Raw genomic sequence first — 16,178 nt, 5'->3', positions numbered from 1 at the left:
TTCTTTGATGAATAGAAAGCTTGAAAGAAAAGCATTTATTTAAACTAGAAATCTTTTAACATTATGTCCTTACTATCACTTTTGGTCAACTTAATGCATTTTTACTGAATAACCATATTAATTTTTTTTTTTTTTTAAATCTTACTGATCCCAAACTTTTGAAAGATATTACCATTTAGTTAGCTGAAGCATATGTAAAGTACTTTTGTGTGTGTGTGTGTGTGTGTGTGTGTGTGTGTGTGTGTGTGTGTGTGTGTGTGTGTGTGTGTGTGTGTGTGTGTGTGTGTAAAGTACTTTTTCAAAAGAAACTTAACTCCAGATGGCTGCTTCAAGATAATTAACTAGACATTTACTGCTATAATCAATCCAGGAGAGGGTCATCCAGCACCTCTGGGCCAGCCGAGGTTTTTAATATTGACAGAGACTTCAAGTGTGACAACATGAATCTTATTAACACTCAAGAAGAGCTGGAGTCATACTCTCTAAAAATGGTTGACTTTTAGGACAGAAATACTTATATAGTAGTACAGAAATATTTTGTAACACAAACATAGACTCATTCCCATATTAACTGTTGTGGTAAGAAATGCTGTTACTATTCAAGACAATCTTGCTGAACAATTTAGCTAAAAGCATCGTGTTTATACTGAATATTCGCTTTTATGGCATACAAGTATGTCTACCGAGAATCGTGTTTGGAATATGCTGGTTAAGCATTCACATGCATCTACTTGCACGCTTGGGTAAATAGTATGTTTCTGGCCTTAGTTAGCATAATGTGTTTTGTTTGTGTCTGTGTCTGTGCATGTTTTATGGGGTTATTGTTTAGCTAACTGACAGTGTTGTGGCGCAACAGCAGACTAGTTAAGATTGTCAGTATGTACACACACCAGTGTTATTTTGCTATTGATACTATTATCGCATTTACTAATATTTTGATGCTTTATTTGTATATTTTCTGTTTTCATTTTAATTATAGTTAAATGGGTCATATGATGTTGCCAAAAAGAACATTATTTTGTGTATTTGGTGTAATGAAATGTGTTTATACGGTTTAAGGTTAAAAAACACATTTTTTTTCCACATAATGTACATTATTGTTTCTCCTCTATGCCCCGCCTTCTGAAACACATCGTTTTTTACAAAGCTCATCATTTTGAAAAGCGAGGTGTGCTCAAAATGGCCAGCTATCCAGGGCGTTGTGATTGGCCGAATGTTTCAAGCTGAAATGTTACGCCCCTCAACATATACTGTTACAATAAACAGTATATAAAACCCATTACAAACGAGGCAGTTGTTGCATCCAGTGGGGACATAATTACTGATTATTATGACTTGTACTGTCTTTTTACGCATTGCGTTGCATATCAAGCTGCGTAAACATAAAACCATGTAAGCTGCGTAAACATAAAACCATGTCTGCATTTGTGATCGGAGAAACGACAAACAACACTACTCTACACTGCTCAAAATTTGTGTTTGAATCATCATTGGCAAATCCTTTACATATTTAAACCTACTTACATACCGTGAGTCAGAAGTGCCAAACAGCGGCTATAACAAGGAACAGCTGGCGGATTCAACGAAGGAGTGGCCGGGGGTTGCGGCAAACAAAATGTGACAACCCTGGGCTGGACTCCACTTCATCCAAGGCGACCAGCAAAGAGCAGCTCTAGGCATGACGAAGCGGATAATGTGTTCTTTTGGAAGGCCAAACAAAGTTTGTATTTTCACAATGAAACACACAGGTTCGGCAAAAGAGAATAAAAGGTACGCCTTCTTTCTTTGCGTGACCATCTGGGCGGCGTTATGCAAATCTTCCCACATACTGACGTAGACATGTGGGGTGTGTTAGAACGAGCCATTTTAGGGGGACGTGGACAAGTCTTAACTTTTATAAAGAATATCTCTTTGGATTTGAGACTTTAGTCTTTGCAACTTTACAGATCGTCTTTATACACCAAGAGCTTGTAGCACTCCAAATATAAAGGAAAAAATTCAATTGCATCATATCACCCCTTTAAAGCTTTAGTTTCTTTGTTGTGATTTTGTCATTGTCATTATTTAATTTTATTTTGATATCAGTTTTACTTTGATTAATTTTAAGTCTTATTTAATTAGTTTCCAAACTAACATTTCTAATTTTTAAGGTATAAGTTTACATTTTTCATCTAATATGTGTTTTATTTTCATTTTAAATAGCTTAAGTTTGAGTTAACAATAACACACACACACAGACACACAATTATAGGCGTGCTTCCAAAGTGAGCATTGGTCAATGTCACATATCTTTCCACCTAGGGCTTATTCCAGATAAATCACAGCTACTTATGCCAATATTGATGTGTTTAATCATTTCTAAATAACTGATGGACTCTAATACAGATCCTCCCATTGCCAGTCCAACAGCTTCATTCATTATTAAAGCTGCAGTCTGTTTTTTCTGTGTCCACCAAACAGAAGAGGTCTTTTTTCATTCTTCTACAAAATGGAAAGCTTCAATAATAGGGTAAAAAAAAAAGAAGAAGAAATCTCTGCCTCTGCCTTCTCCTTTATCAATTGCACTGGCCGTATTGTCATCTAAACAGCCCTACCTCAATTTTCAATGACTGCAGGAATGTCAAAAACAAAGGAAAAATGGATTTCATGCTATTGAGCTAGATGAAAAAGCACACATTTTATGGTTTCACGAGTGTGTATGCGCGTGTAAGGAGCAATTCAAAGAATTTACCTTTTTTCATTAAATGCAAAAATACAACAAAATGACAAGTAAAAGATAAGTTTGCCATGTTCTTAAAACTATGATACTTATGTGCTAAAATGAACATGTCCATTGATCAAAAATATGCAGGGTTAGTTTGGATTGTTAAATTGTCTGTTGAGAAAATATATATATATATATATATATCATTAAATAATGATTATTTCCCAACATGTTTTCAAATAAATATTAATGTCTATGGCAAAAAAAAAAAAAAAGAAGGAAAGATTGAAACAGGTTTTCAAATAAATATGAAATGGATTGACAAAAAAAAGATTGATTTCAAACAGGTTTTCAAATAAATATTGGGTCCAAGGGTTTGGCAAATATTAAAAAAATAAATATAATATTAATAAATATAATATTTATGCATATAATACAAATAAATATTGGGATTTCAGGGTCTGTCTGATGCATGGCCCTGCTGGTAGATGCTGGAATTGCACACTTTGGTTCTAAAATGTATTTTTCTCAATGAACAGCTATTCAAAAGTAGAGGTGTGTTTTAAAAAAAATAATAATAAATAAAAAAAACCCTGAGAGCAAAATATAAATCACTAATATTTCATAAAATTACTGTTGAAGTTTTAGTAGTGACAGATTTTGTTTTGGAGGCTCTTAAAGGGGTCATATGATGCATTTTTAAAGATCATTATTTTGTGTATTTGGTATAACAGAATATGTTGACATGCTTTAATGTTCAAAAAACACATTATTTTTCAAATACTGTACATTATTGTAGGTCCTCTATGCCCCACCTTTCTCAAACACATTGTTTTCTACAAAGTCCCTCCTTCTGACAAGCGCAGTCTGCTCTGATTGGCCAACTGACCCAGTGCATTGTGATTTGCCGAACACCACAAGCACTCGTCGGAAATGTAATGCCCCTTTCCATAATCGCAAGCTTCAGCTTCATCTTTCAAAATAAATGCAAAGACAGTTAATAATGTCCTTAGTTTTACCATCAGTTTAAGCCCGAAAGGGCAACAGAGTCGCATGACAGACACAGTGATGAAGCTTGTATGTGTTTCATAGCAAAGTCAGAATTAACTCCTCTCCTAGGTTCACGAACTCCATAAAATGTGTTGCTGTTCTGTTGTAAGTAATCTTAAAGCTTCCTAAATGCATCTACTTTCGGAAGGCCAAATAAAGTGCTTTTGCTTTCGTCTATAGATACACACAGCATCTCCCTGACATGACTGCTTCAACACTAACTGTGATTACTGAAACCACGCCTTCTTGCTTTGCGTGAACATTTGGGCGGCAATACACAAATATTTCTACATAGTGATGTAGAGATGTGGGGGCATGTTAAAACGAGCCATTTTAGGTGGGGGGGGGGGGGGGCGTGGCAGAGTCTTTACTTTTATAAAGAATATCTCTTTGGATTTGAGACTTTAGTCTTTGCAGCTTTACGGATCTTCTTCATGCAACCAAGAGCTTGTAACACTCCAAAGAGAAAGGAGAAATTGAAATCGCATCATATAACCCCTTAAAATGCATGAAACTTATTTAAAAATATTATTTTACAGTTATAGTACTGTGACAGTAAGTCATAAGATACAGTACTTCAGTAAATATAAGTGACAGTCACTTATATTATTTTACAGTTATTTTAATTTGCAACTGCCATAGAGATGAATGAGAATGTTAATAGCACTCTTCATAAATGATAGACTTAAAAAAAAAAAAACTTTTTGATTACCACTATGATTCTTTCATTCTGTCTCATATACATTATGTCTCTCTCTCTCCTGCCTCTTTCTTCAAGTCTCTCTGGCAGGATAGTTCATATCTTGGGGCCCAGAAAATATTCCTTGAATTAATTTCCTGCAAGATCTCCATCCCCAATAAACCTCAGGTCCTCCCCTGACAGTTTAAAGCTCAATTTAAGTTTTATCGTCAGCGATAAAGTCCGCTGACTATGAGGGACTTCACTTCCGCAGGTTTTAAAGACTCACAGTTTTATTTTGAGGAGAGAGAACAAGGTGGAGCTGATTTAACATTTCCAATGAGATTATTAACGGAAAACATGAAAGCGCGAGTTAAAAAGATGGGAGCCACGCTGTGATCCACAGGCTAAAGAGTGAAAGTATAAATGAGTAAGCTATGCTTTAATAAATCATATTCGTCATGACATTCATCATCGTGTATGTGATAATCAATTCAGGCCACCAAGAAAATGTTGACAGTCACCTGAGAGCAGCATCCATTGGAAAAGATTAGTGATTCAGATTCTGCTTTAACATGCAGCACTGATTTTAGATATGAATCAAGAGCTGGGATTACAGACACGCTACTCTAGCTTCCTCTTACCTTCATTACTGTGCTGTTAAAATATTTAAATTGAGAAAGTCCTGATCATCATTTTGAATTTAAAACATGAAGTCAGGATGTTCCAGTCACCCTGTTTGACGTATTTAGATGTCAGGAATAATATGTGCTTAATGCTGAAGTCTAAGTGAGATCTATAAATATATCAAATGATTTAAACCTATTTTACTAAAATATATTGATCAGCTAATGAGTCAAAAATAGCTTTCAGTTATAAATTGTAATAAACTAATTTCATAACTAGTGTTACAGTTGCCCTTTATCATGCCCACAGCCATGATCACATATTATCTAGCAGCTATCAGCAATAGTTTTAGCATATATTCTTATTAAATTTTAACCAATGACCAGCAGATAAAATATATAGTATAGATGTCTAAATTCAAAGGCATCAAAACTGAAGAAATTAAGAAACATGCCAAAAAACATCACATTTATACTTCAAAACCATTGTAAATATTTCACAGAGTGATAAAAAATCACTGTTCTTTTTCTCAAGCAGAAGGAGTGTGAATTGAATTGTGAGAAGCATTAAGAAATTTAAAGCATTACAATTGCTTCTGGTCTGTCTGAACAGGTTTTTTTTTTTTTTTACAGCGATTGCATTAAAGACTGAATGATTCAGAGGCAAAAGCATCATGGAAGGGCTTTTATCTTCAAGATTACAAAAACTTTCTGCATTCTCTTGGCCATTAAAAACAACAAGTTATTAAATGAAGACAAAGTCCTTCAACATTCAGCTTTGAATTGGTTTAAGTGCTCATGCAACAATTCTTGGAGTCTTGACAGGATCCTAACTAACCAGAACAGACGCACTGTGAGCGGGCTCCCCGTGGCTGAGGAGAGGACCGGGTGGCTGGCAGAGCAGCGGAGAGATGTGACAGGAGGAGAGAAAGAACATGGTCCTACCTGAACTCACATCCCGCGGAGCAGAAAGTGTGGATCAAGTATGTTTCCTGATGCATGCTGCAGAGCGGCTGACACTGAGACACTGATGCTGCTGCAGCTCAACGCACACTCTTACTGCATTGCTTCTGAACACTCACACACACACAGAGAGAGAGAGAGAGAGTAAGAGTAAGAGTGTTTGGAAATGGAAGTGAGGGACTCACACTCTACATACTGTACGTACACTCACAAACAAAATGTACTGGTTGTGAACAATGTCTGGATGTATTTGTCTGTCTGTCTGTCTGTCTGTCTATCTATCTATCCTATCTGTTGATCTCTCTGTTTGTCTGTCTGTCTGTCTGTCTGTCTGTCTGTCTATCTTTCTTTCTATCTATCTATCCTATCTTTTGATCTCTCTGTTTGTCTGTATATCTGTCTGTCTGTCTGTCTGTCTGTCTATCTATCTATCCATTGATCTTTCTGATTGTCTAAATATCTGTCTGTCTGTCTATCTATCTATCTATCCTATCTGTTGATCTCTTTGTCTGTCTGTCTATCTATCTATCTATCTATCTATCTATCTATCTATCTATCTATCTATCTATCTATCTATCTATCTATCTATCTATCTATCTATCTGTCAATCTCTCTGTCTGTCTATATATCTTTCTGTCTGTCAGTCAATCTATCTATTTATCATTCTGTCGATCTCTCTGTCTATATATCTGTCTGTCTGTCTATCAGTGTTGGGGTAGTGCATTACAAGTAACGCTAGTCATGTAATCAGATTACTTTTTTGAAGTAACTTAAGTTACGCATTACTTTTAAATTTACATAAAATATCTGAGTTATCTGATCAAGTTACTTTATTTTCCCATTTATTCACTGACACCTTTCCTGTCCCTGTGTTGAGAGAAATCAGGAGTGAAGTGTGGACGCAGAGGCACTTCCTTAAGTCTGAGGCTTATTAATTTCACTTTTGGTGTGAAAAAGCCCTTACAGTTGCCAAACATATAACTTTTGCATTTTTTTGTTATTAAAAAACTAATAAGCAAGCATTACTGGTGACAAAAAGATAACACAAAAGTAATGTAATGCATCACTTTCCATAAAAAGTGGCTAAGTAACACAATTACTTTTTATGGAGTAACACAATAATGCATCACTTTAAAAAAAAACTTTAAACTTCACATTCTTTAATGTTTCACAGAAGAAAGAAATTCACACTGGTTTGGAATGACATTAGGTTGAGTAAATGATAACAGAATTAAAAACTTTTGCATGAACTACCCCTTTACCTTCAGCTTATGTTTTGTAGAACACAACACTAACTGGCCATTTTAAGTGGCCTCAGTTCTATTTATTTTCTTTATAATTATTTTTAAAAAATGTAAAAGGATTTCTGATCTCTTCAACTATTTTGTAAAGTACTAAAATAAAGTAAAACAGACTAACGTACAGCTTATTGCAAAATCTACATACAGTTTATTACAAAATATTAAAATATGTATATTAATATATTAATATTTCATAATAAAAAAACATTGAAATGCAGAGCAGTGGAATGCAAAAACACGTTCTGTGCAAACAGCCCCATAACAAGTATTTTATTTATTTATTTTTGGTCATGTTTTCTCAATTAATCTATACTTAATATGTATTAAAATAACATTCTCTGAAAACTTCTTATCTTATGCAGGGATTTTGTAGTAAATACTTGGATTAAAAAAAAAACTAATTAAACCTTAATAAGAAGTCATTTTATCAGTGCAGTGTTGCTCTTCGCTAAGAATTCTGCTATAAATAAGATATTTACAAGGCCTTGAAAAGTTTACACTTTATTGCTGAAAATCAATTTGTCTGTGGAAGGTGGCGGGATTTGGACTGTAATGGTCTATTAGATCCATTGCACACGAGGTTATGAGCGGTCACACGTATCAGTAAGAGTCTGCTGATGCTAATGGAAGCAGACAGGCAGCAGAGGCACTCTCACCTTCCTCCTGCATTCTGGACGTTTCTGTCAGCAGTTAGTGCTGTCGGTAAATGTGCGCCACTGTCTACTGACTGTCACAGTGTCTGACTGTCCCAAAAAACACACTGCCTAACAAGGACAAACAAGAGAGCTGTGAGCAAGTGAAGCTGGTGCAGCATAGAAAGCTGCTTTAAATGCACTTTGTCATTTGATGGGTATCTCATTCTCATGGTGTAAACTGTAAACAGAAAACTTACATTCAACCAATATTTTTATGGAAACTGTTATGGACTGATGTGCAATATAAAGTCTGGAATAAAATGCATCTGCTCAAGCATGCTGCTTTCAGAGCTAAATTTGTGCTCTACCTGAAATCGCTCAAAACGAATGGCAAATCCAGTGCTAGTGCTTCCACTTTACTTTTTATATAACTGCCATACAGATGCATAAAACTACTTCTATTGAGAGAGAAAATTTTTTTTTCTCCTATTGTTTTTTCTTCAGAACAGATTTGGAGTATAAAGTTGCATGTTTGTAACTTCAAATAAGTCCTCTATTCATAATATTGCTTTTATGAATCAGCAGTCGTATCTGAATCGGCAGAGAAATATGCATAGATCAGCAACCATGGATCAAAACAGTTCTAAACAAATATGTGAGAGGACAACAGAGGATGTTCTTTTTCACTGGAGCAAGTGTCATCACGGATTATGGAGTCACATTTTGGCCAGAAGTGCCAGTTTAAAATTTAAACACCTCAAATATGGATTTGTTTCTTACAATCATGCAGCACAAGATCCGAAGGACTCCAAACATGAATTTTTGAATTTTGTGGTGAACTGTTCCTTTAAGCTTATCAGTAAGTGAATACCTGAAGCAATTGCTTTGAAATCCTTTTGAAGTGCTCAGAAAGACAAATTATAAAAGGCTCAGAATTGGAACAAAAAATGAAAATGGAATTCCTCTTTCAAAGCTGTTCTTATTAAAATGAGTATGAGAATTTTTATTTTACAGAGGGGCCAGTAAGATGAAGACGTTGATGGTTGTCAAGTAATGATGTGCTTTGGGAATTTTACTTTTGAAGTTTACAGGGCTCAAAGTTTGTTCTGACTGCTGAATATTAATATTCAATGAACACACCACATTTAGTAAAGCTTTTCGGCTTGATCTGTCAACCCTGTCTTATCTGTCTGTTGTTAAAGCACAGGCCAGTTTTTCTTTACCTGGAAGGCATGTTTAATAAAGTAGAGGTCAGCAGAACATCTTATGCAGGTGTCTGCAGTGCAAGAGCTTTAAACCAGGTCAGAGCAGCACTGCAGAGAAAGCAGAGGAGAAACACTCAAATCCAAAAACCTAAACACAACACAATAAACACAATAAACATCATTACCATTTATACTATCAATCTATCTATCTAACCAACCAACCATCTAACCTATCTATCTGCCAAATGTATCTTATCTTTGTAAAATTTGCAATCTCATATGAAATTCAAAGCTGTATATATAAAAATAAATAGGGGAATTAATCTAAAACAAGCAAGCATTGTGCTACTGTAATTTGGGGGAGTGGAGATAGTCATCATAGAGATGGTGTGCATGTGTGTATTTTCTTGTAATTTCACCATATGAACACCCCCCCCCCAGTGTAGATCACTCATTGTGTGACCCTCACTTCATCTATAGAGGGAAATTGGTTTTTACTCCATCATAAATCATCAAAAACGTTACTGTACTGGAACACTGGAAGATTAATGTTTTCACCGTGTTTGTGTTTCATCATCTTTATATAAAAAGGGCACCATCATTTATTTGAGGGTGTCGAGGTAAGAAATGTGTATAACCAGATGAAGTCTACCAAGAGTTGTTTGTGTCCAAAACAGTAGAGCATTAAGTAGCCTATACCTCACCAGTCACCACTGGCCTGATAAAAGAATGTGTGCTTAAAAGATAACACCTAAAGCTTAAAACACTAACTTTGGGATTTAGGATCCAATTTAGAAAAACTTGCATTGAACAATGTGTGATGGTAAATGATTTTGGAGCACTGTGATATGATGGGTCACTCACTGTAAGACAGTGGCATTCCTTGGGACCTTGACCTCAATAGAAAACTATTAATGGAATTCATCTTCAGATTTTTCTCTAGGCACAGATTAATCAGGAAAAGCCCTATGGAAATAATACTAAAATTGTATTACACCCCTGATGTTCTATATAGCTCATTTATCCAACAGTTGTATTTATTTATTAATTTTTCCACATAAGATCGCGCGTGGCCATTTGTACCACGTACAAATGTACGAGGCTTCCCGTGTCATTAGTTATTTTACCTGTAGACTACAAAAACAGACAGTTTTTTGTTAACATATTATTTTAACTCAATATTATAATCATAAACACGCTGGTTTGTTGTGCAAACAGTTTTAGTGTTTACTGCACTTCTTTATTCTTGTAGTTATTTACATAACGGCTAATGAAGTTTCACAGGAAATAGCCAACTTCCACATTGTGAAATAAATAGATAGACTAGTTCTAAAAACTAGATAATATGACAAAACCAACTGATTTAAGGGAAATCCAAGGCCTTATTGTGCAATCTAATCACCTAACTGATAATGAATCTCACGTAGGCTAATCAAACATGCTTTTGGATACAAAAAATAATGTATTAAAATAAGTGCTGTCAAACTATTAATCGCATCCAAAATAAAAGTTTTTGTTTACATAATATATGTGTATGTACTGTGTATATTTATTATGTTTATATAAACACACACGCACATGCATGTATATATTTCAGAGAAATATATATTTTTATACATTAAATGTATTTATTTATAATATAGCCTAAATTATATGAATAGAAATATAGGCATGTAAATATTTTCAAAATATATACATACTACTGTATGTGTGTGTATTTACATATACATAATAAATATAATCAGAACACACACATATATTATGCAAACAAAAAACTTTGTATTACATAAGACTAATAAATTCACAGCACTAATTAAAATAATGGCAAACATTTAACACAAACAAATATTTAACATATGCAACAAAAATAAAATAAAAAAAAAAACAGCCAAAAATATTAAAAAAAAAACATAATAATCATAATTAGCCAAGTGTGTGCAAACACACAAAGAATTTGTTGTGGTTTATTAAGGAGAGCGCTTACATACCATGGACTGTATGATGCATACATACATAGGCCTATCTGAAAGGAAAACAGAAATTATTTAAATATTATTATTTTAAGTAGCTAACAACAAATAATCATAATAGGCTAATGTGTATGAATCTGGAACAGAAGATTTATGTACAGATTTGTGCATTATTTAAATATATTTTAAGTATATGCTAAATATATGTTGTAAACAGTAAAGCTCCATGAAACTTATTTTTTAAATGTAAAAAAAATATAGTTTTCAAAATTTCAGGTGCAATTTCTAATCTTACAGTAAGTTGTTCTACAAATGTGCCTTAAATGCATTTTCTTGGATTGAAATATATGGAGGCCAAACATGTTTTTTAATTGTTTTTAAAATCTATATTTATATTTTAAAAATTTATTTTCAAAAATATACAAAAAAAATTGCATCATAAAAGTATGATGTTCTTAGTTTTTAGAAGAATTCACAAATATCATTGTAATCTAAAACAGTTTTGAATTATGAGTTTAAAACTAATATCGCTTCAGACTCAGAGAAATTTGACTTTTGGCTCGAAAACCTCACAGACACAGTGCACTTTATTATTGTATAGACTATAGATAATCATCTCAGTACAGCCAGTGATGTCTCTGCTCATAACAAAGCAACAACGCCAGAGTGGCTTCCAGCCCGGTTTGAAGTTCTTGGAGGGCAGAAACGCGCTGAAGCGGCCGCGTGCGTGGGTCCTGCATTCATTAATTCAGCGAAGTCTCGCGGTGTCCACGCAACCTCTCAGACATCTTGCGTTTGTCAGACCGCTAAGAATCTGCTACACGCACGAGCAGAAACGCAGCAAAATCCCATCCAGCATTGCTTGATCGCCATCACACTTTCACATGCGGGGCTGAACTGAGTTTGCGCGTTCGAGACACTCGGAGAGGATCGCGTGCGGCGTTATTTTCGTATTGTGCGTCATTTCTGCATTTCTGCGATTCCACCCAGGCAATATGGCAACACCCGCCGCTGTAAATCCATCGGGTGAGTAGCAATTTTACCCCTATGCTTTTAAAAACAACGTACGTGGTGTTTAAACGGAAACCGACCGTCGGCTTTTTACGCAATATTGTGTTTTCGCGCTAACAAAAGAAACCGCGACGCTTTAAACGCACGCGAGCTCCCCCTCCCCCCTACGCAAGTAACAACAGCGACATTTAGAATTTTAAACGCTACATTGTATCATCACGTATATAGTTATAATAACGTTCGTTCTTTATAGAACGTCGTGCGAGTGGATCGTGACGTCAGAACCAAATGTATCACGTTTGGCTTTATTCCGTCGCGGCTTGTTGCTAATGCAAATTAGATGCTGAATACATTTGCCACAAGCTAGTACGTGTTTGATTTCCTTGATACGCGACTGTTGGATCTGATACGTTGCTCATGGGACTGTAATAGTGATGTGAGGTTATTGTGTTGTGAGATGGAGCGCACACAAACACAACCGCTTTACTTCCTCTGCCTGTTGATTCCATTTCGAAATGGATATGGAAAAGTCAAGTTTATTGTCATATGTACAAATTGGTTTTGCAAATATAATGCTGATTTTGATGCTTTTGTGACAACAGACGGACAAATAATGATCACTATGTACAAGTGACAGGAATGAGACAAAACGGTAAAGTGACAGTGCGAGATGTAAACAAAAGCACGGAGAGTTAGTGAAAGACTGTCATGAGCTCATGCAGATAACTTTTTAATGCAAGTTTACATGAATGCGTGTAGTTTTTAGTCACTGAATAGAGAAAGACAGTTGAATTGTTTTTATTTTAGGTTGTAATGCTGTCCTGCCTCAGAGTCACGATGTTGTGGGCATCTGTGGTCTATTTTAGTCATCACAGCATGGTCTCGTGTTTAGATGTTTATCAGCTCAGAACAACAACCAAAAAGGATACTGAAGGTCAAACATATGAAAAATTAATGTAAATAATATTAAAAATAGCAGAGATGCACAGATATAGAAATGTTGGAAAGTCAGAAGTCATGCTTCAAGTGGATTCAGGCATCAAATATTTATAACTCTGTAAAGCCCAAAATACTGTATGAAATGCATTCAATTTTTCTGACTTTTTAAAAATAGAACTGTTTATTTAATGTACAATTTATTTAATGCATAAGTTTTATTCAGAGTTGTTTTTATTTATGGCCAAAAAGTAAGATACAATGTAAGTCAATGAGATGTTTAGGCTATAGCAGACTACATGCATAACCTTATATATCCCAGTAATATAACTTAGTAAGATGATTTTTTAAATGTTTAGTTCTAATTATCAAAAACATAAAATGCAAGGCAACACAATGATTGAGAGACAAGCAAATAAGCATTTCTCAAAAGCCTGATGGGTCATATTTCATACTCTCATTTCTAACATTTTCTAAAAAGCGATGTATGATAATCAAGTAAACCCAAGTTGCTTTAGTCAAGTAAGTGTTCATCTTGAAATGTAACTAAAAATATAAAACTTAGTCTTATATTTACTTTATAAAGATCAGTAAAGATTACACAACATAAAGACGTGTGAATCACGAGCTGAAAGGAGACATTTGTACAGATGTAGTAAAAAGCCCTTTTGCTTGCCGGAAAAGTATGAAGCACCTTTCAGATGACAGAAAGCATGTAGCATATTATGTGCAACAGGTTATTGGAAAAGTGTTTATCATGTTGATAATTTAGATACTTGCCTTAGAAATTTACGCATCAGCTATTTTACAAAAGCACAATATTATCTGCTTCTAGAGTTGTCCTGATAAAACTGATACTCTGTTTAAAAAGATCATCTGATAAATCTCACGCAACAGACTTCAATAAAACAAACTTGTTTAGTTATTGTTCACAGGAAACATGTCACAGAAGCCTACTGCTGCTCAGTTTATTTAGTCGCTTGCTAAAGTAAATTACACTCCATGACTCCATTGCTTCCACGAACACTCTTTTCCCCCAGCGGGCAATTCCTTCCCCACCACCTCATTGTAAATGCAAATGAGTCAAAATGAATAAAGAATGTGAGCATTATTAGCACCTGGTTGACATGCTGAGCTGCCAAGCAGGCTTTAAAATGCACAAGAGCATTCTGTTGATGGAGTCACGTGACTGTAGTTGAACTGAGGGGCACTTTGTTTTAAAGTCAGCTAGCTTTTATTTCACTTGCTTCACAAATCTGCAGGCCATCTGTACTTTTATCGTTATGCCCACAACGCTTAACAAAAGGCCCCGGTTGCAGCACGGCCACAATAAGAACGTGTTTTGTACAAATGGCACTAGGCATTTGTGAATGGGGATTACAGGCACAGTTGATTAGCCACAGTTCAGACTGTTTGCCGACCTCTTGTGTTTGTGAAGGAAACCTCTTTGTTGAAAGCAGTGACGGATAACAGGACTGATCAGAAGAGTAGCATTGCTAAGAAGGAATTGTGTACATATGACATATGGTGTGCCGCATGAGCTAGCAAGAGCTAAAGAATTTACTCTTTCTCATTTTAATTTCTACCTTGCTGGATTTGAGCTTTGAGTAAGGCTGAGCTTGATGTATGATGATATATACTTGACAGTATAAGTGTGTGAAATATGCTATACTGTTATACCGTATCTGCTGTTTGTCTGAAACAATTTCACAATGTGTTTTGGCTGTTTATCATTTTAAAGTCAGAACCACCTGTTTTATAATATTTACCATACACCTTTATTTCATTTTCTGAAGGGATTTAGGACCTTATAAAGAGACCTTGATTAAAATTTCTGTGAAATAATTGGACACACATTTATATCAGTGGATTTTAATGGGTTGTTTTGTCTATATAAATACCCCTCTGCTATAATTGAGCCACATTTCATTTCGCTGAACTTTTACTTGCATTTTTATGTACTACACGTTTGCAATCAAGACCTATTTATTATGTGTATGAACCAAGTTTCTAATCACCAAATAGACATTGTTGACCAGTTGTTTGTTGTTTTCCCATATTAGAAAGTTGCATTCAGAATGTATAAATTTTGCTGGTTAATGTCAGTAACAAACTGAATTTTTGAGTTCTAAAAGTTGCAATGTGTTTTCATAGCTTGTTGAATTCTTTGTTAATCAAAATTTTCATTATATTGCCCATTTAATTCTGATGTATGTGCTGAAACATTTGCAAGTGATTGGACTTCTGTCAAGAAATACAGCATTGTGTTCATCCGTCAGTTTCTGTAAGCTCTTGAAATGAGAATAAAGCTAAAAAAGTCACTGAGGACAATTGCACATGAATTACTGAAGCATGCTTTCAGTTTTTCTGTTGACCATCATGTCTGAAATATCCCGAACGTTTGGCAGTGTGAACTTTCTTTGGCTGCATAACAATAGCCAGAAGAAAGAGTCATTGTTCACATGTGCGTGCTATCAGAGAAAGGATGTTAACTCAATGGTTTGTAGTTTCTTCCTTTAAACTTGGAGGTTTCTGAACCATTCCTGCTCGGAAGCACTCAATTGAGAAACTCTTTTCTGCATGGAAATGTGCCAAGTGTCACTTCGATCTCATCGGCACCCAGAGATTATACTGATTCTACAGAGATTCACTCTCTTTTAAGTGCTGCTGGAGAATAAAGGAACTAAATGCTTTACCACTGAACGGGTTATTTTACGTTCTTCATTTTTGGTCGTCCTTATGTTTGGAATGGCCTGATTCCATCTTTTTCTGTCACAGCTTCTGGCTTTATAGGGTTTTAGCAATAATATAAAAAAGTTTGGCTGTCCATTCTGAAGTTGCTCATCAATTTCTCAATTACATTTCTATGGTTTGCTCAGATTAAAGTAATACACAGGGTTGCAAACTCAGCTAAATTTACTGCTTTGAAATGTGTTGTTTGTATGTAATTTTTAAAGATTAGTGTGTGTGTGTGTGTGTGTGTGTGTGTGTGTATATATATATATATATATATATATATATATATATATATATATATAGTATATATATACATATACTTCACTTACTCACATTATCAACTCCTCTCTTCACTCTGGAAC

The 16,178-nt window shown here is 34.9% G+C and overlaps 1 protein-coding gene across 6 annotated transcripts in view; it reads left to right on the top strand.

The window, feature by feature from the left end:
* Positions 1-11,800: 11,800 nt before the first annotated feature.
* Positions 11,801-16,178, top strand: part of LOC109092985 (aryl-hydrocarbon receptor nuclear translocator 2) — a 77,014-nt gene continuing 72,636 nt past the window's right edge. For 3 of the 6 annotated variants that reach the window (XR_006155152.1, XR_006155153.1, XM_042727293.1), the window contains exon 1: positions 11,804-12,159. Coding sequence is in view for 4 of the 6 variants with exons in the window: in XM_042727293.1 (XP_042583227.1) it covers positions 12,129-12,159 (31 nt within the window). In the remaining 2 variants the exon portion in view is untranslated. Of the gene's footprint in view, positions 12,160-16,178 lie in introns of all 6 variants that reach the window. The other 3 variants (XM_042727294.1, XM_042727296.1, XM_042727295.1) reach the window with 3 other exon arrangements.

Source organism: Cyprinus carpio, chromosome B7 (assembly GCF_018340385.1).
Source record: "Cyprinus carpio isolate SPL01 chromosome B7, ASM1834038v1, whole genome shotgun sequence".
NCBI classification, from domain to species: Eukaryota; Metazoa; Chordata; class Actinopteri; order Cypriniformes; family Cyprinidae; genus Cyprinus; species Cyprinus carpio.
Note: the sequence above shows the minus strand (reverse complement) of the source record. Positions and strands in the feature narration are given on the sequence as shown.